The sequence below is a fragment of the Anopheles moucheti genome, chromosome 3, assembly GCF_943734755.1.
Source record: "Anopheles moucheti chromosome 3, idAnoMoucSN_F20_07, whole genome shotgun sequence".
Classification (NCBI taxonomy): Eukaryota; Metazoa; Arthropoda; class Insecta; order Diptera; family Culicidae; genus Anopheles; species Anopheles moucheti.
In genome coordinates, this window is record NC_069141.1 from 51,215,453 (window position 1) to 51,242,590 (window position 27,138).

At 42.1% G+C, this 27,138-nt stretch overlaps 1 protein-coding gene across 4 annotated transcripts in view; it reads right to left on the reverse strand.

Moving 5' to 3' along the window:
• Window positions 1-233: 233 nt before the first annotated feature.
• Window positions 234-27,138, reverse strand: part of LOC128300581 (protein GDAP2 homolog) — a 38,701-nt gene continuing 11,796 nt past the window's right edge. Inside the window, exons 1-13 of one of the 4 annotated variants that reach the window (XM_053036696.1) lie at window positions 24,149-24,459; window positions 20,847-20,925; window positions 20,324-20,565; window positions 19,481-19,623; window positions 19,123-19,255; window positions 18,903-19,012; window positions 18,605-18,844; window positions 16,055-16,179; window positions 15,119-15,216; window positions 2,377-2,530; window positions 2,162-2,301; window positions 1,820-2,018; window positions 234-1,746 (exon numbers count right to left, since the gene is read on the reverse strand). In XM_053036696.1, the coding sequence (XP_052892656.1) occupies window positions 1,690-1,746; window positions 1,820-2,018; window positions 2,162-2,301; window positions 2,377-2,530; window positions 15,119-15,216; window positions 16,055-16,179; window positions 18,605-18,844; window positions 18,903-19,012; window positions 19,123-19,255; window positions 19,481-19,623; window positions 20,324-20,565; window positions 20,847-20,921 (1,716 nt within the window). In that variant the 5' untranslated portion in view covers window positions 20,922-20,925; window positions 24,149-24,459 and the 3' untranslated portion in view covers window positions 234-1,689. Of the gene's footprint in view, window positions 1,747-1,819; window positions 2,019-2,161; window positions 2,302-2,376; window positions 2,531-5,360; window positions 5,500-15,118; window positions 15,217-16,054; window positions 16,180-16,253; window positions 16,490-18,604; window positions 18,845-18,902; window positions 19,013-19,122; window positions 19,256-19,480; window positions 19,624-20,323; window positions 20,566-20,846; window positions 20,926-24,148; window positions 24,460-27,138 lie in introns of those variants that run through there. The other 3 variants (XM_053036695.1, XM_053036697.1, XM_053036699.1) reach the window with 3 other exon arrangements.

Genomic DNA, 27,138 nt, shown 5'->3' on the forward strand with positions numbered 1-27,138 from the left:
AGAAACCATACGAGATTAAGCCAGAGAATATGCCGCAGCATTCAAGGAGACCAAAAGAAAGTGGTCACATTATTTACGTGATGAGAAGAATTAGGAAGGTTATCAAGAACTTTCTGGATGACTCCGAGACCAAGTAAGAAACATTAGAAGAATCTAACCATTGCCATCTTTAATTGCACGTATTACATGCTAACCAACACCCATGTAGATTAAGAAAAAAACAAGAACATGCAAGCCGAAACGTTGGCCACCCTGGTCAAACAGGGAGCTTAAAGCTTTGAAAAGGCGGAAGAATACCGCTGTTAGAAACCTGCGACGACATCTATCAGTGCGCAATAAGCAATCGGCCACTCAATAGCTACGTGCTTACAGCTCCTATAACAGGCTTTTATGTGAAGCATACAGTTCAAGGACGCAGCGCAACTTGCACATCAATCCATAAGTTTTCTTGAATTTTGGCAATTCACGACGGAAACACACCACTCCTTCGTCATGCATTGAACATAACAGTGAATCGGCTTTGACGGAACATGAAATCTGTGAAGTTTTCGCATCAAGATTTCAAGAAGCCTTTTCTGAAAGAGTAACACACCCATTAATGATCGACCAAGCAGTCAAGGACAGCCAACAAGACGTTGTCGATATGAATCTCACCGTCAACAGGGATACCGTAAAAAACCGCCTCAAATAAGCTGAACACGTCCTACAACTGCGGGGCCTGACGGACACTGACCCGCAGTGCGTTAAAAAAAATGGAGTGATGTGGTGTTCCCATTATTGGTTCATCTATTCCAACGACCGTTCAGTAAAGGCGTTGTTCCACAGATTTGGAAAACATCATGGATGACCCCGATATTCAGGAAAAGGAGACAAAAGCTTTGCAATCAACTACCGGGGCATAACCTCACTATTAATTAATTTCGTTTCGATTAGCGCGATGGGCGAAGGCTTCAGTTTCTATTTAGCTTTGTATATCTGAGAGTTTGTGTACGACTCTTACTAAACCTTTGCTGCCATTTTGCTTTGGATAGTAAAACACGTTCACCGTTCAATGGTCGAACAATTAAAAGGAACACTAAACAGCGCATCAAAATACTCCTTTTGCTTCAATGCAGGTTTGTGTTCCCGATAGTAGCAAACATCTCTGCCGTCGGTTTATGTAGAGTTTTGCAGTTGTTTCTTATAAATCGATAGGTTAGAAAGGTAACCGTTAATTGCCAATTTGATTTGTTTCAATGTTGTCTTACAGAGTAACCTTTTTTTTTTGCGCGAGCACAAACACACAAACACTCACAAAACACGTAACAATGGTTTTGGAAGGGAAGCAAAGATTTCGGTTTCCTGTTCCTCCTATCATGAGTAGTTAGTTGTGATAGAAACATTATAATAGTGTCGGTTTTTTTTGTGATGATTTTCTCCCATCGCTGTCTGTTGCCTGGAGGTCGCGAGGAAGTGGGCGTCCAAATTGTTTGGGCAAAAACATGTCGCTACCTTCTCTCGGGTGGGAAACGGTGGTACCGTCGTTAAATGCGCTCGGTGTTTTGTTCGGTTCGGTACGTGTGTGGTTTTGGTTTTGTTTGTTGGTAGTGCAAAAAGGTGCAAAATGTCGTACGCTAATCGATTCATTAACAATCACGATCGGAAGGTGCATTAAGAGGAGGGTTTATATTGACGAGTCGTCGCCGGTGCTTAGGATGCTGGTGAGGATGTGTTTGCGATCGGTTGGAAGTAGTGTATGCCGTTGGTCTGGAAATAAGATACGAATAACATCATCGGTTGATAATTTTCTGAGGTATTGCACAGAACGGATGCCACTTACCGCCATATCGTACTCGGTAATGTACGCAGGAATTTCGAGCTGATCCTTTGCGATGGCCGAGTACAGATGCTCAACGCCCGGAAGCGAATGCACCTTCGTCTTGATTGCCGGTGCCATGAACGTGGTAAACCACCAGGTCATCATCTTCGTCCAGAATGTGGGATGCACAATGTAAAAGGCTTTCAAATTCTTCTTGTACCTGCACAACCGTACCGCCGCACAGAAAATAGGACACATATTAGTAGATAGCACATGTTTTCGTTAGGGGCGAGATCCTATCGATTCTTTGCTGGAAATCTAACAATCCTTCAAATAACCGGTTGGCGACCAGCCTCTACTTACTTGTAGGGCAGTATACTGTAGACGTCCTTCAGCCACTGCAGAGATGGGTAGTTGTTCGAGCTCGTCAACGTGTGGAAATAAGCGATCACGTAGTCGCCTTTCACGATCGGATCGAGCAAATATATCAGGTAGAGCAGGGCCTGTTGTGATGGAAAGAAATCATTCCAGTTAGCCAAGTGCCCAAACACAGCAACAACAACACTTTTAACACAAACCTTCTCTAGGTCGATATTGTGAGCGGGGAACCATTTGCCGCAGAAAACTACAACCGGCCGGCCGAGCCTGTCTACACCGCTCTGGTACAGACATCCGATGCCCGAAACTTCCGACAGGTCTTCCGTTTTAGCACGTCTCAACAGTCGTTCGTATCTGTGGAACAAAAATGTGCAAAAGGGGAGATAAAAAGAGACACAATTGAATGATATTTGCGAGCAGTACAAAGTAACATTTCGATGAAGCTATAGAGAAATCGAACTATTCAAGATCTTTCCAATATTTGCTACCTGTTTTTTTCTAAATGAATGGAAATTTCCTCCATTTCAAACAGCTTTAGAATAGCAACTTGGCAATTAAATTGCATTGTTAGTTGTTACATGACTGTAATCATCATTGTTTATTTGTAATCATTGCTTACAAACAACGTATGTCTCCTCGGGCAATCAATTTCCGAGCTTTAGCACTTTTTTCCATGTGGCATATGGTGTTAGCCCCCAATAAACGGTAGACTGCGTTCTCCGTTCACTCCCCCACACGGGGTGCACTTACATAAACAATCGTCGTCAAGAACAGGCGCACGCCAGACTAGAATTGATCGCCGTGGAAAGCTGTGTGTTGACACGCTTGGAATGTTCCATCCTGCGCAAGGAATCGCTCTTTGCGGCGCGCATATAAATGGTGCATTTCATCAGAACAACAAGCCTGTTTCAAGCTCAACTGTGCTCGACGTAATTTAATCAATCACGTTGACCTATTTTGCAAACTGTACGCTTCATCATCACCCGGTTGCAGTCGGCGGAGGAGTTGCATTTGAGAAAGATGAATAATGCAAAAAAAAACAGGGGACACACAACTAGAAAATCCTCCGACGAATCAGAATCCAAAAAGGGTATATCAGCAACGCTTCTGGCCGTTGGGTAATTTAATAACCGTACGTATTCGTGCAATGATAATAGTGCGAATAGTATGAAATATAAGATTGGCACTAGCAGCGCCGTTTCATTTTCTCCCAAAGGGCAACACTTGAGCGCCAACGGGGCTGGTCTTTTCAAATTCCTCACGACAGCCATTTTCCTGTTTGCAAAACTAGGTTTGTTGTTTAGTATTTCACATTTCACTTTTTAATGATTGCACCGGTGGCATTGGTTAAGATCCGCCTAACCGAGTAATGGGAAGGGGTTATGTACGCTGGAAGGGTTTTCCGACAGTCAGAGTCACACCAACGCAACAATCGCTCCCCGGTGAAGCGCGGACGTGTAGTGAAATAATTAGGAGAAACGTGACCACCGTCGCGCTGTATTGTTGATACGCAAAAGGTGAAGGTTACGGTGTGAGATGACAGCAAGAAAAAAGAACCCTTTCTTATCTCCTCCGTTCTTCTTGCTGTACGGTCTCAATTTTCATTGCATAAGACCATTCGAATGTGCGCGTTCTATACCTCTGGGGTTGGGTATCTCCAAACCAACCCCCTAGGAGGTACCAACCAGGCTGGAAACTATGGAAATGAGCGCCAAAGCTGTTCCCAGCCCCAGCTTCAGGTCCCGCGTCAGGAGGGATTCCATCTGCCAAGGAGCAACAGCACCGAGCGGCTAACTGTGGCCATGAAATAGCGATCGATCGCAAAACTTGCCCCTACTCACTACCCAGTTGCCGAACGACCTTTTCGGGGCCCGTCGACGTCCAATTGCTCCACGGCTGGGTCATCATTTAGCCCGGGCATAAGCATCCGGTCGGCACCGGACGCAAAACGGTACACGCTGGCAGTAGTAGTGACCGGATGTGTGGTTTCATGCTAAAGCTCCAATCTACCTGCCACTTCCGTTCGAACCTTGGCCCGCGTAAGGGGTGTGATGGAAGAAGAATGGTTGTGAAAAACTAGTTTCCTCGCGTATGGCTACTTTACTACCGCGTGGTACGAGGCACCACGACCGTAGTGCACAGAATGTTTGCACAATTGAATCACAATTTAAAAGTGACTGTGTGTAAGGCCCGTGATATCATTGTAAATTCAAACAAAAGTCAGTCTAATTTAGACCCAAACTCAGAAAACCTCCCCTTTTTTAGTGTAAACTTTGGCTGTCTATTTATTTAGGACTGAGGATCTTTTTAAGCACCCCTATTCGAAAAGGGGTTTTTCGAGAGCATGCCGTCGGTAGAACTACACGTTTCGTTTCGATAAAAATATATCGAATCATTTCTACAAAGTGCTAGTTTTACTTTATTCGAAATGTTGAAACTAACGTTTTATTTTGTGCACAGAGTTTCTAATAGTTCTCTTATCTCCACCTGCTGTCTGTATGCTCTAACGTTGAGTAAGTGTTTGCATAAGGCTTACGTTTGCCTCCCAATAAACGTAAGGTTGCTAATTAATGGATAATTGTTCGCATTAGTCACCAGCCAGTTCGCTTCGTCATTCGGCTGACCAAGAGTAAACAAGACTACAACATCACACTACCGTTGCGCTAATGCGTGCAAACGAATCAATGTAAATGCTATTTCAAACATACGAATTTTTAACTCTAATATGCAAATAACAGATAATGGTTAACAAAAAAAAGCCCCTACGCTCAGGAAAGCCGAAAGCATATGCTAACCAACCTGCACAAAGCAACTGATAAAATCGAAAAGAGAAGAGCAAAACCAAACAACAAAATGGCAGAATAGAAAACACATTCCAAACAAAAGGAGAAACTAAATCAACAAAAACAAAAACAAAGCCGAAGCCAAGAAAGGGAACAGCGTTGCAATATTGAGATACAGTTTGTTTGGTAGTTGCATATGAAGTACTAACAGGTTCTCCTTTTGCCATTCGCTCTCATCGAGCGACGAGTGGTAGTGTTTCATCAGCTCGACGTACGTAAAGGAGCCGTCTAGAATACGGGTCCGTTTGCCGACGTGCGTGGCCAGGACATGGCCGATCATCTCCGGACAATAGTTCTCTGTGGTCGTACTAGAAGAGAGAAGAAATCATCTCAGTAGTGCGGTAGGGAATAGGGCGGATAAGACGACAGACGGCACATAAATGGCCGACGATGCTAAAGGAAGGTGCTATAGTTTGACCCCGTCCCATTCCGTCCCATTTATGCTATATAGAGATACGCGTACACCAAAACAAAGTAGGCCTGAAATGTGGAACAGGAGTAGAAACATTAAAGCAATAACAAAAAGACAAACAAACAAGAAACGTCAAAATCAATAAAAAGCAAACCAGATGACAACACGAACGCGCGGTCTCAATTTGCGCGAGTAACTAACAACGAGACCAATTGATAGCAAGAAGACAGGATGAGGCATGCACTAAATCACCTGTGTGTTCCCGATTCCCGGGGGGGCAAAGATGTAACGTGCAAATGAAAAACAACTTTTTTTTACATCGAAAAAGAGTTACATTTTCATCCACCAACCGGAACGCTTTTAAAGGCAAGAAGAAGTACAAAACAACACACTACTGAGGATGAGTTGGTTTCGGCACCATTCTCCCTAAGCTGACCTTGACATAGACGTGCAAGATGGTTAAGTGGTGGCAGCTGGTAAATGCAGCAAAGGGAAAAGATAGTTGACAAGAAGACAATTAATCGTACCAGCGTACGGCACGCAGCACGGTAATGACGAATTACCCTTGGCGAGTAAAATTGCTCGGGAATTGGTAATGTGTTGCAGAGCAGTTGCACAACAAGCATCTACGGGAGAGATGGCCGTGCAGGCGACTGCTGCACCTCAACTGAAACGCCAACCCCCAATCCTTCGTTGTCCGCCACTGGGAAAGGTTGGTGGCTACCGCTAACCAATTTCAGCCAGTCGGCCTTCGGTGGCACAAACCTGATCGCTCGCTAGAAGGACATTTTACGTGTTGCCGCTCTGGAATCCTCGCTGGTCCAAGAACTCCCGCCCAAGCGCGCATGATGCTGATTTATGTAGCTCACGTACACGATGGATAGACTTTTACGTACCATCCATCGTCAACCTTGTGCGCTCTTTCTCTTGCCCATCGTAGTAATCATCGAACGCAATCGATCGATTAATGTTTCAGAGTGGTCAGATAAGGGAATCTTGGGACAATACCACCAGATGTGATTGTAATTGCGCAGTACGGTGGATCATTGTTGAATGATCCACTTTAACTTCGCTGTCATGTTGCATGCCATAAACGAACTCTGTTTGCCTAGCGTCTATTAACAATTACGGGCACAGAAAAGGGGAATTCTTTTCTTATTGGTAAATTTCTTCCGGTTCAATCATTTAAAGGGTTACCCGTTGTCTCCATATCCTGATTATTGAAATTAATAATAGAAGATAATTATCATTCGTGTTTAAATTTTATTGCATAATTATCCAATCAACTGGATGTACATTTATATGAAGAGTTTTTAATTTACACAGTATCGACTCCGTTATCGATCGAGTATCGATTACGAAACATGAACGGTCGATCTCAAACGGAATTTGTCCCAATGGTTAGCAGATTGGTATCAGGTGATATTAATTAGAAGCTTTTTTTGTGTGTACTAAAAGCTTCTGTCAAAGGGAAACATGATGCCAACAAGGCAAACAATTGTCACTGCTTAACATCATTCGCAACGTTTTTTTTCAACCAGTTTTTAAAAATTCGTAAAAAAATTAAATGTTTCGTCTAAAACGTAAGCTCTCACGTCCAATTTTGAAAAAAACTATGTCAGATTACCAATACATTGGTGCCATTTTTTTTTGGTATCAACTTATCAAACTTTTGTCCAACGTGTCAATTCTGTTATCATCCAAAATAAAGCTCTCTTTTAACGATGAGTCTTTTATATCAGGAATCGACACTTGTTGCTTGGATCGAATGATTCATGAAACCAATCATAATGATTCAATCCTTAGATGACTCATGAATCTTTGAAATAGAGATTCAAAAACATTCAGATTCATCAAACCTCGTTTAAAACTCAATCAAAAGGAGCTTCTTTTCAGAACTTCCTCCACTAGGTGCTGCAACGTGCTAGTTGCTGCAAACGCAAGGAAGTAAAGTCACGGCTAGGTCATGGTGAGATTTCACCGGCACCTATACCTATCAAGTTTCCGGTGCACAATGCGTATGACGGTCGAAGCCTTCAAGTGGAACGCACCCAAAACAGTTGCCTGCATCCCCCGAACGAGCTCCACCACGGAGGAGAATGTCGTGTTTGACGTGAAAGGCGGTGGTGAAGCTAATGACTAGCAGTTGGTCGTACCATGGGACCTGGGACATACACACACACAATGTTCGCACAGTGCTTTTCATGCACCAGTTTTGGAAGATTATCTTCAGTTCATACTCTATCAAAAGCTGGAATTCACAAAATGGACTAAAAAGCAGAGAGTATCGTAGTGCAAATTAGGGTTTTTTTAACAGCAAATTTCAGCGAGCAATAGGAATGAAATGGGAATTTATGAAATTATTTCCACGTTTGCACATTTACAGTAATTTTGTTATTTTTTCCAACGCAACAAAAAGAAAAACAAGTTGCCTCGTGCTTTGTTGGTTGCTATCCATTCAGACACATATGGACGTTTTCAACAGGTTTTGCAGACGATCTTCAATACGGGGCATGTGCGGATGGTGGCACCACTCGATCATTACCATGTTTAGACTAAAATGTTACATTTGGGCACACTTTCGAGACTCGTGGCAAAAACACCCTTCCATTCGCAGCAGCGTTTACTGATTCGTCCGGCGTGCGTCTTTTGCCAGTACAGTTTGCGGTGCTAATGCCGTCAAGGTGTTTAACATCGGTTGCCTAATTAGGAAAGCGGGGTTATCACACCACAGCCACAAACGCCATTGCTAGGCGTGAGCAGCAGTAGCGAATGGTGCGCATTGGCAGTGTTTACATTTCAAAATTCGCTTTAAACCGTTTTGAAAAAAACTTGATAACAAAAAACCGGTATAAAAATTGGAAAATAATTACAAACATAGACGGGAAATATAGTTTTTCTATTACTTTTTGCATATTCATTCAGCATACTATAGTAACTTTCTCTTCTTTGACAGCATTATAACCTCAAGAACCTCAAGAGGGTCTAGGCCTGCCAATTATCGCTTTTTTGACTTTATTTACCCGTCTTGGCAGTCAATCCTTAGTACGGGAGAAGATCCTGGATGGGATTTTGGACCGGTTCTATCGTGTGAAACTGTCGCCGGTATCAAATGAACCACCTTAACTACTGCAACTATTGATTTCCAAATTCTTTCCTCCCAAAGATACCATATCCCATGGTCCAGAACCTCCGATGTCCTTCGCATATTTTAGAAGGGAATATTTCGTGGTCTTAATTTAAAAGCCTAGTAAGTCTTATAATAAAAGATGGGTAAAGATGCTTGTTAGAAAACCGATGGTTTGCTAACGATTTAGCGAATAACACTAAAGAATAAGACTTTTTTTGCCTGTCACGGTTCAATCGTGGGTGCCAAAAAATTGGTCTTTATTCCTTACCAGTTGTTTTAAAAAGAGATCGCAGGCGCATCCTGCGATCGGTTTTATCCCTTTTGATTTCTTCCTCCTCTACGTAGTTTTTAATTTTCCCTGGCGCTCTCTGACAGGTGGTTGGGAACGTTCCACCCGCTGTTGTAGTGTTCCCAACAATGCTGTAAGGTAGATAAGAAATCGTTCCATCAATTGTGTAGCGTCCATTAAAAATTAAATTTTATGACCTTATTCCTTGGTTCCGGTATCCCATTCCTATAGGAAGGATCTTTTAAACCCCCCCCATCGTTCTCTCTCTCTCTCTCTCTCTCTCTCTCTCTCTCTCTTTCTCATCAGGAAGTCCCACCATTTCAAAATGAACATAAAATGATATAAAATTTATTCATGTATCCCTGTTACGTCCTTTCGGAAGGCAATCGTTTCCACATGTTTGTTTGCCCGTTTGTGTACCCCTTTTGGCATGGGAAAGGGAAATGAGAAAACCACAACCACGGATCACTGTATTCATTTTCATTTGCCAAAGTAATTTCCCACCGTCATCATTTTCCACGGCCATTTTCCCGGTCCCGGGTGCCACCGCGGTGTGACCAGCGGAGGTTACCGCGTGCAATTTCGTTGTATTATTAATATGTGTTGTGCCGCGTTTTTGGTGACACAACCATTCGCAGATGATATTCAATATCCTAATGGATGTTTGTGGCGTTAACCCCGGCACATCCCATCGTCCACCCCTCGTTGTACCATGGAGTGGGAAAGAGAGACGGGGTGCAGTGCCAAACATGATTCATGAATATCAGCAAATAATAACACTGGAACGCGCTAGGACACGGTCGGATATTGCGTCTTGGGCGAGTGTAACGAAGCGTAAAAAAAAACGCATAACAAAACGCGACTACAATGCGTCCAAGGTGAGGTGGTGAGAAGGTGACGCTCGATTCTAATCGCACTCGAACGAATCCATTTTCTTATCACAATTGCATACGCTTGCCCAACGTCTTCGGTTACCGGTTTTAAGGGCAATCGATCGATCGGTTGCGTGAAGCTATTCGAACTCGGTCTGGCAGAATGTTGGCACAGGGCCAGCATGTTGCACCAGTACGCCAAGCAGAACCCGGGTTCATTCGATTCATTTCCAAGCCTCCAGAGAGTGAGATATATAGATTGGAACTGATGCATGGGTTATTTTTAGACGCCAGAAAATTGTGTCTGTAAGCGGGTTTCCGTCGTGTGTGCTGGTTCCTCGCGAACCACCAGACATCCTTCTCACCAACCTTCCCATTCGGGGGCAACGAGCTATTTGGCTATCTTTGGCTTTGGTTCTCACCTTTCCTCTGGTGTTTCGATGTGTATTTGGTCCACCTGGATTTCGGGCGGTATGCTGATGGTCGCATCGCTCAGATCGATCGATTCCATTGTCACCATTTGGGCCATGTTTACCACACCAGTACGATGATGATGAGTTGGTTAAATATAATGGGGGTGTTTCTTTGCTCTGTGCGCGCTTTAGCACCACAGATACACCTTGCAGTTAGAATGATTCACACAGCACTGTTTGTCGTTTATTCACTCGAATTTTCCGGCCGGCAATTTTGTAAAACCGATACACAGCGGTCGAGTTGCTCAGTAAGGGATAGAGCAGTTAACTGTTAACGGCCCAATAGAATGATGATGCAGCTTTCGTGGTGTTTAATAATACTCCCAAATAGGTCGCCCAATTGGGGAAAAGTTTTCAGCGGCAATATTGTTTCACTTTCGATTTTTCCAAACACACGTCCAAATACACCGACCGTTGGCGTCCGGCGTGAGGGAAAACAGTGAATGTGAGCGTTGTCGGTTGGTTGTCTGTTGGTGGCGCCGTTTGCGTGGTACCACCACAGCGATTCGTGCTCGAAATTATCAGTTCGCTCAAATGCCGGAAAAGCGTCGTCGACGGCAAAGGGAAACCCGATGCATACTCCTCTCTGTTTCACAACGCTTTTCGCTCACTTCGCTGGTTCAGGTGGAAAAACGCGAGCGTTATGAGAAAACACGCTCAGCGCTCACTTCACGCGGGATGGGAAGGAAACTATCATCGTTTTAAAAATAGAATTTTCCTCCCGATCAGCGGGAAAATCCGGCAGGTTGAACACGGTACGCGGTACGAGGCAAACAAAAAAAAAAAACGAAGAACACAAAAACAGGACGAACAGCACTGGTTTGGTTTGCAAGGGCGATGATGATGATGGTGAAAATCGATGAATTTTCCCCCACACACACACACCACACACACAACACACTTTCCACACTGGAACACTGTCGTTATGTGGATTTTAACGCGATTGTGGCTTTGTTGGGCAAGATGATGGAGAAATTCGTATTGCAATACGGTAAAAAGATCCACCAAAAGGCACAGCAACAAGCTAGCGCGTCAGGCTGCACAAATTGTAACCGCAACCGAAATCACGAGACCAACCGAAGTGTACGAACACACCGTAAATGGTATTGAATATGCCGAACGCAACCAAAGCTCGCCACTACTGCGCCAAACCCCGAGGAAAAACTTAATTTCAACTGTTGAAAAGTCGAGTGTCGTTCGTTGACTGACAGCACGTAACGTCATGCGATGCTAGTAAGCGGGGTTGCCCGTGATCGCTGTTACACCAGACACACACACACATACAAACACACGGTAAATGTTACCAGTTGGAGCTCTCTGGTGAGCGAAAACGCGCGTGACCCAATGTTCCCAAGCTCACTCGGTCTCGCACACCACCCAAATACCCAACATATGGCTTTGTGTACGGTTGGTTGCGTTTTCTCCCTCTCTCTCTCTCTCTCTCTTTTGTGCCTAAGCCGCCAATATTAAAATGCCAACAGAGAGTAATCGAAGTCCCCGAGCCGCTGTCTTGGAGGCGTGAGAACACTCCGCTTGTTCACTTCTCACCATATCACACTCACGCACTCATCACAGCGAGCAGTGAAGTGGTACTACTATTGTTTCTCACCATTAATTAGGACGAGCATTGATCAAATGCCCCTAACGATGACGTCAGAAAAAGAGTCAGAATTGTTTTCGGACACGTTTTTAAACATTAAAGAACAAAATGGGATTGCAATTTTGAGACGTTTTCTTAAGAGAATAAATCAGTGGAAGCGATTGCATAGTATGTGCAAAACTGTAAAGCCAATTTGAAAAGCAGATACGAGTTATGAGCTCTAGCTGGTGAGTTATAATAATTTTAACGAGATAGAAGAAGGCCAAACACAATTTCAATAAAAACCAAACCAACTTCAACAAGAACGCAATCAAGAAAAGAATTAAAGAGATTCAAATGTAACGAGGAAAAAAGCAACAACATAAAGCGAAAGTCGAAAGAAGATGTAAAAATTTTGCATTAGCATAGCATAATCAGCGATATATTTGGTAAATAAGGGTTGCGTAAAACTCGGGAACTCGGGTTGATGAGGCACAGGTCACACTTGCGTCATGCATCGCGAAAATGGGTTCGAAAATGATGAATACGCAGGTTAAACAAATAGAAATATAATAAATTCAATTAGTAACCGCATTCCTATGATGTAACTTTCGAAACAAACTGATCTCCGGTACTATAAACTAATGAATTTACTTCGGGACACAGAACGAAACGGAACAAACAGAACGGAAACAATACCATACGACTAACGCTACTGTAAAGATGGTGGCCAAACGTAAAGCTATCTTTCGTGGCTCGTGGTGCAAAACGAGCAAAACACGGGATTACTGCATGGTTAACTATACTGCTCTAGGAAGTTTAGAAAGTAATAATACACTCGTCAATAGGAGAGAAAATGGATGGAAAAATTTTGCAAATACTCACTCGCAATCCACCAACAAAGGTGAACTAAACATTGAAGAATGTTGGGTGAAAAGGTGTTGGAAAAAGAAATGAAAACATATTGAATTAGTGTGGCCGAAATGTTGCTTCGTTACTATCGCTGCCAGGCGTACACACATGTGGTTTTGGTTGCAGTTTTAGTGCACCGATGGAATAGTAAACAAGTTAGATCGGACTAAGTACAGCAGTTACTAGCAATACGAAGGATTTAGTGAGCAAACCGTACATCGAATCAAGGGATGGTACATTCAATTGCACTACATTCAACATGACACCTGGTTATCTCGACTGTTGTGTTAAGATCTCGTTTGCAAACAAATGCTGCAGCGGTTTTTACTTCAAATTTACGAAAGACCTGAGCAAAAGAAAAAAACGACACACTATATGAACCGAAAGTTTAGCTAGTGACCGCACGGGCACCAAATGACGCAGAGTTTATGATTATGAGCCCTAATCTGAAATACTACTGCAGAATGATAACCGTCATATTGCAGATGGATGGATGCGAGAGATGATACGGTGGCGACGCGATTAAGTACGTTCTCGGCCCACAGGTAGCGAGACGTTGCTGCATCATCGCTTTGAAAAATTCGGAATGTTTTATCTCCGTAGGATGGTAGCCATTGCCATACTTGTGCAATTTGGGAAGGAAATATCACCCACACGGGGGATTTATATGGTTGTTGGATTTTGCTTTATCTAAGTGTTATTTTGCGCAACGTGTAAATCACTTCCTTCATTTTATCTATTTAAATTACATTTTGCTACGTATCATATGGGTCTTTCTTCAGCCCGAAAAAGGGAACTTGATGCGCATTTCTGTGCAGGCTGTTGCAGAGCCTGTAATAAATTGGGCTACACATTCGCGTTACGGGTACTTTGTGTTCTATTGAACACTAAGCGTGGTAATGTAGAACATGACTCAACTAGAACTCCATAAATAGTCGTTACTGGCAACGGAACTATCCTTGAAGAAACAACCATTGACGTGAGTAACGATAATTAACAGCAACAAGCGAATGTTGTCGAACGATGACGCAAAGGAAGCAGGTTCATCGATTTCAATATCATGCCCTGCCCTCGTACGACGGGTGTTACTTATTTTTAACGGGGAAAATACTACTATTCTCACTAGTGTAATGCAGGCATTGAATGTATTCTAAAAATATCTATTCTACACTTCCAGTTTCTCGATAAGGACTTTTCCTCAAACTGGAGGTACTGTCTGAACTGGTTGATTTTATTTAAGTTTAAGGATAGCGTTAAGGAGCGAGTGGTTAAAGCGAAAAAAAAAACAAACAAACTGTTACTATTTATACCACACAAACGAATCCTAACAAACCGGAAGCAATTCTTATTCCATCTACGAACGTCAGAAAGTACGTGTTCCATACTTGCCACACAGACGACGCGTCAGGTGTCAGAGAACGGCGTCAAAAGGTTAGGACAACTTATCTTTCTGCTGCCTGTGTTCAAATCCGTCCCTTAAGCTACTAAAGATTTTATATTACACGAACTCGAACTTTCACGCCAACCGACGTAGAGGAATGGGTACTGACTGCAGCTTGACGAGACATGTACGGAATAAAATTCAATTATGGATCCACATTCACACACGCGCCTAACGGTGATACTGCAAGCGATCAATGAACATCGATTGAACCATTTCTTGATTGGTCATGGAAAGCGGGTCATCCGGAACAATATGTCCACAAGTTTAAACACTGCAGAGTGCACGACGGTATGGATTGCATTTTGTGGTCATTGTGGATGTATGGGTATGGTTGTGGTTTAATAATTTAATGCACTAACAGCGAAACAGTCGAATGCGATTCTACCGGCCCATCTCGTACGTTGTTCCATGAAGCAATCAACAAAGTACATTGCCAGCTTGACCTTGCAGAGCCAAAGTCCCCTTACAGGTGTCATTTCATTCGCGGCAGTTATGCAATGGCAAAACCCTATAGGCTCATTAAATACAAATCCTGAAAGCTCGTCAAAGGATAATGCAAAGCACGCACGCAGCTTCGAGCAATCGACACAGTTGGCGGTGCAGCACAGTTAGAAGCTTTCGCGCTAGAGCTTCAAACCAGTGGCGATAAGAAGCTTTGTAGATAAACGCGCGCCCTGCCATGATGGAAGCTCACGCCACATATCAAATAAGCTTACGGTGATAGTACTTATCAGTTCATATCGTAATTTAAAGCTATAAGCGACATGATTACGGTATCGGAGAAAGCGAAATCTAAATATTTCGTACTATATCTTCAACTATATCGACTCTTTGTGAGCAAAGGTACTAGTATACTTCACAGCAGAATACGGTAAATAAATCTTGGCATAAACGAACCGTTCTACAAAGCAACGAAACTGCTGGATAATATAAATCGCTCAATAATTTAAGCAAGAAACCAACGCTCAAGACAAACAAGCTCACTTACCTTTCCTGGTGCTCTATTCCTTCCAAGCCATCGTCAAGCACACTTTCATAGACCATGCGTGGTCGATCGCCTAGCAGACGTTGCCGATCCAAATCTCCCTGTTAACAAAATAGATTATATTAGTAGGCAATGTATAGGCAAACTCTAGAAATGGGAACATAATGAATATGCGATGAATCATTTCACTTCGAATGTGAAAAGACGTGCCGTCGTCTAACCAGCCTACTTATTAAAGGTTTTATGGTAGTGCAACATTAGGGTTTACTCATTGCCATTATCGAAAGATTTTAAAATTTATCATCTTACTTTTTTAACCTGAACAAAAAGTCTTATTCGTATCTCGACTTGTATATTGCCGTGTAGTGTGCTGTATATAGTCGTATGTAAGTTTCATACGTTGCGATTAATTGTTTTTATTTTATTAGTTTTATATATTGGTTCCTCTAATATCTCTTAGAAGGATTTTTAAACGGGAATTGGACGAAATAATGTTTCTTAAAATATATCTTCTGATATTACTCAAACTGTAGTGTAATTTAATTTCTAATGTACCATCAATGTGCCGTACATTCACATTGCATTACTTATTGCTGTGAAAGGTAAATCTCAACACATTCAAGTAGTACACTGTAATCCACGTACGTCACTCCTGTTTGAGGTTGGATTTAACAAGCTGACACTTGTGAAAGGATTCAAAAGGCAAACATCGTAATATAATGGGTAAAACAGAATCTTATCGCTACAGTACGAGCAAATACTGTCCCATGTTGCAAAAGATAGTATAACATCTTTCCATATGAAATCTTACTTGCAGCATTACTTAGAAACCTGGCTTTCTCTAACAATAGCACGTCTATTGCTTGTACAAGTATTCACTTTAATGGATATCGAATTTTAAACTATGCTTAGTACTAAGTGCCCTAAACCATACATTACCTGCATTTGCGTGAAGGAATGAGCTGCACCGGATAGTTGAGCTGCCAGGCTAAGGTTAATATTGCTATACTCCACGTCGGATCCCATTTCCAGATCGTGTGGGCTCGTGTCAGAATCGTCATCGGCTGAAATTGAATGTAAAACGAACATAAGTAATGAAAGTAAGGATATTTGTAAATACAACCAACAGCAATATTACAGGAAAATTCAAACGAATCGTTTATCATTCTGACGACGGGGGTAATGTGCAATTCTTTCAGCAAACTTTTGCCGTTTCAGCTCACTGGCGACGTTTGGACGATTATTGGGGACAGCAGCAGTTGGAACTTGATAAGAGTAATATTACGTTTGTCCACCATCGGAGAACAACACTGAAACGCGCACTCTGTAAACGGACTAAGCGGTACGGCTAGATACGATAACAACAACAACGGCCTCGATGCTGCCAACTACGTTCAAAACAAAACAGGAAAAAGTTTCCTTACACGCACCACCACCTACTCGGGACCAGTGTTGGCGACAAGTGACACTGCGATCGTTCATCTCACCAGCGAATTGATAGCAGACGCCAAAAGAAGAATGCGTTCGGTACCACAGAGAGCTACGATCGCTCAGCATCTCTAGATCTTGTTGCTCTCTCGTGTTCCCGCATATGATGAGCAATGGTGAGAAGGATCAGTGAGAAATCACACCACTTTTCACGTATGCTCATATCACAGCATACGCTGCAATTTACCATATAATAATAAATTATATGTTTTCAAAAATAATAACCACCAAAGTAAAACAAAACAAATGTTCGATTGAATAAAAACCACACCAAATTTGCATTAGTTACTCATACTACAAAATCAAACTAAAGACAAAGTGCATCTGTAATTTGTAACGTGTTTTGCGGATTGCCTAACTATAGGCGGGATATGTAACGCATTTTGTACGATCAACGACAATTACGCTACTATACTGTTTTCTTTTCAAACGATATATGTTTTTTTTTAAAACATAAAATATATATGCAACATTATTTTTACCCTGACATTAAAACAAAATGCGGGAGCAATTTTCTATACAAAATTAATATTTGCCGATTTCCAACCGTCCTGAATAAAATCGAATTGAAACACATACTGGCAATTAGGACATTAAAAATGTTTAGCTTCTATATAAGTTTAAATTAATTAGTCCTTATTTTAAGTATAAATTAGTAATGAGTCCTGGTATTGCAACGTTTTAAACTAACATGACTAACAGATGCCCGATTAAAGTACGAAATACATTGTATATTATCACCGAGTTATAGCTATAATAGAATATCTCGGGGACTGCCTATACTATATTAATTTCCATCTCTGTTAGTGTGGAGAAAAGGTTGTACAGGCAGAAAGATGTCGTTCGCAAAGATATCAACCATCAAATGTACGTAAGTGTGATATCAGCAAGATAACAGTGTAAGGCAAGTCAACACGTGCCTATCTTTATAATAGCTTATCATCAATTCTTGCAAAATAGTTGAACGTTTCATAAACGTTAATAATCCTACATAAAGTATAGATCATACAAACGGTGCTTATCATTGAAACCGGATCTTCTCGTTTATTTGCATGTGTGTCAGTAGTGGCTTGTAGTATACGGATCTAAATAATGTCTATTAGCGGAAATACGATTAAAATAATTTTAAAATCGTGTATTGCAACAAATGTTTCCCTGTTCAAATGTTAACTACCATAGTGCACACGAATAACGTGTACTCTCCGAAAGAAACATGCTACATAAAAGCGCACTGCGTAAATGATTAACCCTTGTCCTGAGCAACAATGTATTGCATCGATTGGTTCATGAAACATCGCCAGCAGAAAGCGGCATATGTCAACCGTTGTACCGTTCGGTCTTTAGCTATCAACGACGAGCATATGAGTTTTCACCCAGTGACATACAATTGATGATCGAACCAGAGATAAGAAACCCTTCTCGCTAATGGTTCTAATAGTGAAGCAGTTTCTCTACCCTTCCCTTCAAATCATGACACATGGACTCTGGGTAATGTTTCATGGAGTGCATAACATACAAAAAGCCTACACTACCCCTGGTGGCTTAGACAGAGGTTTAGAGACAATGGCTGGTTCACGAACCGACAGCTATACTGAAGTTAATCGGCCTCAATGTTTACCTTTACCATAATGTGTAATTATTCGTACAAGCAAAGCCCAGGTTCTTTGACACGTGGCATTTTGTTTTGTAATTTTCTATCCAAAGAAAAACTGTCACTTAACGATCATTATCCTTAGGGAAGCTTCAATGTTCCGGACTATGAATCGATTTACTTTGTGACATTCATGTTAAACAAATGTTTGGCTTGGTTACACAAAAGAACAAGCGTTTTTTCGTCGTTCTTGAACTATAGAGCAGTATCAATAAAAAAATCGAAAATGCACTGTTCCAACATGCTGGCAATATACCCGTGCACATCATCGACCCGATGGAACGGTTCGTTTAATCAATTCGATTGTTGCAGAGCAACAACGAAACACGATGCGGCACTATCGTACGTACCTTCTATCATGACGGAATGCTGTGGGTTGTGAATGATGCGAATCTGTCGATCAGCTAGCTGCGGTTCACCATACAGTCCCCCGATGTCCTTCGGCAGCTGCCACAAAGCACTTCGTTCCTCGAGCGGATCGCGCGGAAAGTACAACGGTGCTAGTACCTCGTAGATACTGCGTGCATTAGATTCAAGGCAAACTATCACAATCTCGGCACGGTATTGCTCCAGAAAGCGGCGTACAGTCCCTAGAAGGATTTCGAGTTTAAACATGATGCACGGAACTACGGCGCCTTTTATACTTACTCAATGCTATGTGAGCAGCAGTGTCTGGTGGGAAGTCGCGCTGCACCGAGCTAATATCACATAGGGCTACGGTTCTTAATCCTAGTTCCCTTGCTTTGTACAACACGTTACTGAAAGGAGAAGCAAACAAATTCCCGTCAGATTGGAAATTCAAGTCAACCGATACACCGGTCGCCCACGACCATATTGCCGTTGCATTGTAAATGCTTTTCTTTCCTACCGATAACAAGCATGCAGCGTCGCTTCCGATGCTGTCCTGTACTTCTCACTGTATATGGGACCGACGGTGTGAATAATGTACTTCGACGGTAAGAAAAATCCTGGTGTAACGCGAACTTCGCCAGTTTTACATCCTACGCGAGTGCGGTGAGAAATGAGAAGAGAAGCGGTACGTTAGACACGGAAGCGAAAATACTTTGTCCGCGTCGTTAGCGGGTACGATAGTACGAGTACGGGTAGTACGATGTTACTGGGAAATGTATACACTTCAATTAAACCCAGTCCCAGTAGAGTGGGGACAGCCCATGGTTTGGTTAAGCCGATCTCGGGTACAACAACCGATAGGAAGCCATACTTACTTCTCACGTCGTGCACGATGGCCGAGGTAAGTGCAGCACCGGCACGGCCGAAAATTTTCTTCGATACACGATTCTTTTCCGTTAACGTTTCATCGGTGCTGTTGGTGATGGCATCGACTTTGAGCTGCGAGATATCACCCTCCCTGCGAAATAGGTTAAAGCTCGCGATTAATCCACCAGGCGAAAAGGTCAATAGGGAATGGTTCGTTAACAATTGCACTGCTTTTTGGGCTTTGGACACGAACAACAAATTCTCTGTTGCACCTACGTGACCCTAGCCCGAACGTATCCTGACGTGCCGTTGCAGCAATGTCAAGCTAGGTACCGAAAACGATAATGTTACGCGCGCTCTACGGCTCATCATAAGCCTGTGAGCACTCAATGGCCTTAACCGTTCGTACGTACTCCTGTCCTTAAACCCGCGCCACTCGAGGAGGTGGGAGCAAAAAATAACAAAACCAAAAAAATGAGGAAAAATCAATAAATGCCAATCTCTTTTGAATATGTTCTGTTCCAAGTCCACCAAACCGGAAATGGGATGAGCGGGAAAAATGAATAGCGCACACACACAGAGGCCCACTTTTCCGAATGTGGCCGGGCACTATGTTTTGTTCCTAACCCAAATGGAGGTTATTTTTAAATCAAGGACACGCGCAAACTATTTTCAAGAAGTTCTATATAACATTAAATTCGACACAAAATGTCGCACGAATTCAAACAGTACTTCCACAATTGGCCGGTAACAGTGCAACTTGCATATATTGTTGCAATGGAAAATGCAGCCACACGAGTAGCCGGACAGTGACGATCGATTCCGGTGGTCAGATTTGCTAGACAACGTACCAGATTACGAAACGGTTGTTGATCTGCGCATCGCATGGAAACGGACAGACGGGGTGTTTCGGGCCGGCTTCACAGTTCTCCGCAAATTGGCTGTAATCGGTCGGACGTGGACGGGGCTGACCACGGTCGTCTTCCGACTGTTCGCCCCAACGCTTCAGACTGCCTAAGGTGACAAAGTGTTGCTGCTGCTGTTGTTGCTGCTTCTGGCGCGGTTGGTTCGGCAGTCCTCGCGATTCTTCCGTCTATCCAGGCGCGTCATTCCGATGGAAGGATTATTTGAAAATACAAGAATGGAATAGAGCACGTTAGCGATGAAGCCTTATAAAGCACGGGTGTCCGTTAAGCTTGTAGTGCAACGCTCAACAGTAGGTCACGTTGGACCGTTGATGTTGACGACGAAATGTTCGTCTTTTCGTGCCTGCTCGTCCCCTGCCCAATCAGGTAACGTAAAAACAAAATTAAGTGACCCGTCGTTCGAACTGAACTGTAACGTAAGTTTATGACAAACCAGTGTAATATTTACTTGCGTTAGATGCTTCGCGATTCCTCCTAGTGATGTTTCAATGCTTTCATTGTAGATGTCGGACACTAGTCTCATCGCTCTGCGCGGATACAGCCCCCAGGTATGCGATCCCCACGAAATGAGTGTGTGTGATGGTGGCGATGTCGACGATTTGGCGATATATGGACCACCGAGCCGATGGTCATCCGCAAGGAAGAAAATGAGGCGAAAGTTGTATGGAATGAAACGTACGCGAAGAACAAAGAGAAAACGACACAACATAATGTAGCGAACGGTTTTAGCATCAATAGTGTAGCTGTACTATCGAAAGGATGAAGGTAAAAGGAAGGTGATTCCATCTAATTACTGGTGGTTACATTGGTGGGTCCTTTTTTATTTGAGACAACCCTCCTAAAAAGCTCTTTAATGGAAGTGGTACTCGCTTGTTAGAAACGCTACCAATAAGGTGCTACCATTTTCCTGTCAGTATACGCTGCTGTAGCTACCATTCCTGTAGGTGGTTATGGGTATTTCCTGTACTACCCACACCCGCACGGATGTGGCAACTGGAAGTTGTGTGATTAAATATTCATCGAAAATATATTACAGATGCGTTCGTGCTTGTGGTGACGCACCGTGTGCCGTGTGTCTAAAGCATTGTGCAGTGCAGTAGACAATATCTTAAGAACCCTAGAAATCTTGTGCCAAACAGCGGATGTCCAATACATAACCGACAGTATCAAACATCACCAATGTCGATGATCTGGAGAGGTTCTTAGTTTCTTTTTCCCGCGTTTCGACACGACGGTATGAAGCGAATAAGGGCCTCTCGGTTCTACCACGCTAACCACACTGTTGCGGTTTGACCCGGTTTATCTTCGATGGAATTTCTAAGATGAATTATTACTCGTTTCGATATTGTTCTGTTGCGTTCTTACTGCTACTGCTAAACAAGCAAGCATTTTGTAAGGTGCGTTCGGTATGTTCGCCATACCGGGGTGCGTAAATATGTGCATGTGTCAAATGGTGATGCTGTTTCGACCCTCGTCTATTAGTGGAGTTCCGATGACGCAAATTGGTCGAGCGATGCTGTTGACCGACATCACGAGCTGCTAATTTGCAAATTTACAGTAGCGGACAAAACGACGAACCAGAAGCAGATTTAAATGAAGATTAAAAGTAAAGTTCTAGCATATTACGTATGTACAAAGGTTGATAAACACTTTTGAATTACAATTCCCTAGAATCCCTAGAATAATTTTAATATATTTTCTAAACGATCTCAACAATCGAATGTACTGTTACAATTGTTTTTATAATATCAATGATTACTCATTTTGCCGATAATGAAATCTATCTTCCGAAAGTATAAATTGTGTTCCACAACAACAAAAAAGCGGAATATCTTGCATGGCTGAAGAATACGGAACTGATCTACTATCATTTTAATTACCATTTGTTATTGGACGGCTAAACCAATAAGATAATTTTAGAATATTATGACCTACGCTGGATGTTCACTTCTAAAACTTGATAGGATTCAAATCCGAGGAGCTTTGAGTCAAAAAGTCGTTTAAATCGTTCAGAGAGCAGGTTTGGACCAAATGCCCGTTAATTGTGGTGCACCGTCCAGCTGGATTATGTAGTGTTCATCTCCGTAAAGGTAATTTGTAACAACTAATAAAATTAAAAACTCAGTATAAAAGTACGCCGCGTTGAATTTCAAATTCATTCATTTTTTTGTTTGCTTTCAAAGAACACCAAGGGACGTGTTCACGTTTTGGAAATCTCGCCAAATCATCACGAACGATGCATTTGGGAAACGTGGGATGCTCATATTGGATTCCGGAATGCTATCCCATGTTGGAGGTCACACCTGGCAATATTACAATTCATGTAGCTGCTGCAACACGAACAATTTGTCCTAAAAAATTCTTGATTCCCGTACCAAAAGATGGAAATCTGGGCCCGACTCAACCTCTTTGTGTCAACATCTTGCACAATCTAAAGCACATGTATGTAGTTAAAACTGGCAAAAACATTAGAACAGAACATGAACATGACCCAAAAATAATAACACACTTGACGCTGGAAATGTGTATTCCAACTTATTGTTCACGGTGTAGTTTTGAAGAACAGAGATTTTTTTTCGTTACAATGGCCTGACTTGTAGAAGAGAGATGAAGTTTGTCAAATGTGGTGGTCCAATACAAAAGGTACTTCGTTGATACAGCTGCTGCGTTTTAACAGCCTTGACATGCTATGCTTGTTTGTCGTTTTGCATTAATCAATGCAAGAAATATTTCATTATTAGAAATTTGCAACTTATTATCGTAGAGCTACGATTGACGAACAATCTTCAATCGATAATAGGAGCGAATTGAATGAAGGACGTTAATTATTAATTCAATTTAGATTTGCAACCAGCTTAGTTTAGCTTAATACTCTGTTGTAGCCTTACTACGGGGGATCTGCTTAAATAACTTGTTTCTCCACGTCTTTCCTGTTTTTGCTTTGGGCAGTAGAATCAAAAACCGGCTGAGAACTGGCTGAACACAGTGAATGTTTTTGCATGTGTGCTCGATCAGCGCTCGATCGACTGAAGCAGAATGATCTTCCTCAATGAGTTGATCACACTACAAAACGTTTAATTTAAGCTCGTTTTAATGCGACTCACTCACTTTCCATTTATAGTTCCGTTTTATCTATCTAGCTGTCGCTAATCAACCAGCAAACAAATGAATCTCCTCACGAACGAGAAGCCTTTGCGGTTTCGCTTCGACCGGTAATGTTCCATCCCTTTATGCATTTGTAGGCGCGAACGCATCGTTTCGTTCGCTAGCTGCCTCGCAATATGTACGTCATATCAATTTGTTTGATCGAACTTACGGCGACATCCGACCGCCATCATGCATCGCCGAGATTACATGTCGGTCGGTTGGGTGCACATTGAACTGTTGTTGTCGCGTCCGATCGTTTGCGTCGTTAGCACAGTGTGCGTAGAGCGCGTGTTTCGACTGCACACCGTCCAAACGGTGATGAGAACAAAGCATACGACGGACACAACGTTAAGCCGTCTGCACACAACCAGTCCCACACCGGATTGCGACCGGATCCACGGGCAGGCTAGGCTGTGCAGAACCCCACCAAACAAAACCCACTCAGGCAGCGAAAAGGTATGACTAATCCAATACACAAACAACCATCCATACCGACGTGTGGGGGTGCGTAATGAGCAATAACGTCATGTTAGGAAGGTGTAAGTCCCACAGCTTAAACTACACATTGATCACACATTTTAGGCAAGCATGCGCCCATCGTACCGTTTATTACGCCGATAGTTGATTTCGATCGCTGGGTCACACGCGGCGCGAAGGGAAGGGCCTTTTTTATCGATAACTAATATATTGAATCCACCACAGTGAGAGTCTTTTTCACAAAACCTAACACAATTCTCCGCGCAACACCGATAGCACACAGTTTGGTAATGTTTTTAGCGTGTAGTGCCGATTTCACATCACAAAACAATCGATCTTATCGTGTTATAACGTTAAACTACGGGCATGGCGAAACACATTGAACGCAGCTGTTAACAAAAACAGTGCCAAAGGGATACGGCCCGTTACGCGAACTGCACGGCTGATAGGTTGTAGGGAAACTGGTGGAAAACAAAAAAAGCGACTCGTACGGTGAACAGGCCAACCTGTGCTAGACGTTGTCATCGGCTTTCTGGTCCTATCACTACTACCAGCAATGCTTGTTGATTGCTGCGTTGCGACCGGTTGTCAAAGTGTGCCACACACTACGCCACACACTGCATCGCGATCGCAAACCGTGAATTCTGCCCGCGCGACAGGGATGTCAAAGCGAAATTAATTTCAGCTCAAAGCAAAGGAAAGCGAAAGCTTCACATTCATTTCATTCACTTGCTGCGAGGAAGGCTTCAACCTACTCTGCTCTTTCTCTGCTACTCTGACCTTACCTATTCGCTCTTTGAGCTCAGCTAAACTAAATATATTTTAGACTACCATACAGGACTTTTGTGGAGTGCTTTAGCCATATGAATGAGAAATGTGTGTACAATTTATTATCATTTGGCACAAAAAAAGCTCATCAATAATTTAAAACTATTTTAAAACAAATAATTGTTTTAAAATAACTTTACAAGAGTTTGACGCCCCTAATCACATTACAAAAGGCGAAGCAGCATGGCGACACAACTACGCATCGAAAGCGTTCGAGCTTTGACCCACCACGCGCAAACGATGTCGCTATACCCACGTCTCATTTTATATCGCACACTATCGCACGAGCCTACTTCGTTAGACAGAGAGCCGTGGCGGAACGTTCCGCGTACGCTGGGCTCTTTTTTTTTGTATACATTGCGATTCTCTCTTGCTTAACTGCGCTCTCCATCGTTGGCTCGTGCATTTGGTGTAGTTATTTTCAGGCCGCGTGGACAGTGTAAAATGATAATGAAAACAACGCCCAAACACATGCAGCAGCGAGCATGCTGGGACGCACTGATCTTGGCCAACGAAATACCGGTCGAACGCATCAGGGAACTTGCAGCGAAGGGAACTTCCACGTTAAGCACTGCTGGAATAATTTGAAGTGACGAAGAACTAGTTTTCATTTTTGAAGTCTGTTTCAAAATTGTTTAATGTCCTTAATTTGTTAAAAAATGAGCATGAAATTAGAGAATTGTATTAAAAAAACCCTACTGAACAAAGCGTTTTTATAAGTTTTCAACACGTTTTTGTAATTGATATTACAAATAATGTAAAGTTTTTATCTGAACTGATAACATAAATAAAAAAGCCAAAACTGTTTTATTTGATAAATAACGGTCTGATCCTATTGCTTACAACTGAAGATGATTCATTCTGCGAAACGGGAAAAGATACCTAAAAACCGGGTATACTCGGCCTTAAAAACGAAAGAATTTCATTTTTAACAACATGTTTGATTGTGTTAGATTTTGGTTTTGTTTTTATTTTAATGCCTTGCTGTTTATTTTTCTTGTCTTGAATTTTCACTACTCTTCTTTATTCTGAAGGGCTCTCTACAAATTATGTCTTTGAATGGATTTCTGAAATCTATTTGTAATTCTCTTTGAATGTTTACATAAGGTTAAAAATTGGTTAAATAAACTTTGAGTAAAAATAAATATGATTTTAAGTCTGTGTACTAAGTTGTCTTTATACAAAATACATATTTATACTATTGTCCATATATAATAACTAATTGATTATAATAATTTTAAGATCAAATAACACACAGAGTATAAAGATTTTGTAACTTATATAATCCTTGCAATTGAGGAGAATTTACCAATTTAATTATTATTCTTTAACAATTATAAGCAACTTAAGAAATATTGTTTAATTCATAAACGAACATAACGTAAATAAGAACCCAGTTATATTTTATAATTATAGAGTTTTTAATTATTATAAATGTTATGTTGATAAGTAATTACGATAATTCGCTTCTTCTTTTAATATATTCTACTAATTGTTATTAACATATTTAGGATAATTATACAACATAGGAAAACAAATGCATATTTCCGCAAACTAAGGGTGAAATAATACATAAACTGCCTATAAATTTGTACAAACAGGGCTGGGTAGTTTACAGCTGTTACGGTATGTTATAAAAGTTCTCTTTTACTATCTGGCTCAGAACCAGCAGCACAAGTGTGGTGACATACCGGGTTCATTGAAGCGATGTTTCGATTTAGATGAAATATGTGTGACCGTGTAGGTGTGTTGATGCGGGTGTTTTAGGGTGTACGTGTGTCGGGTTCGAGGATTGGGGCGGGGATGGTGCCTAAGCCATTAAAATTAGCCTGTGCCATTTATAAACGTTCGTGTGGCGCTGCGAGTTGGGATGCCCGCCGGCAGGAAGATGGCTACAAACAGCCTACGAGATGCTACTCACTGATATCCAACGTCACGGTGGACCATATTGCGCTGGCCAGCAGGTACGTGATACTTCAGTCTCATGCTCTGTGTCTCTGACGGACTGAAACCGAACGCGGTCCACGCCTCTCCGGGAAGGAAATTTAGCTATAAAACGGACCACGAGGCGTTTTAACAGCTGTATTGAACTCCGTTAGCTAAAATTAAATATCAGTTAATTAGCGAGCAGCAACTGATTGCGTATCACCCGGAGATGAAAAACGTTTCTGTTGTATATCCGTGTACATATCTGGTGCGATTGGACATGTCCAGCTAGCAAGGGTATTTTTTCATTCACTTTAGGAGTTGCGATTGAAGTTTGAGTTAATGATACGAGGTTGTATAAT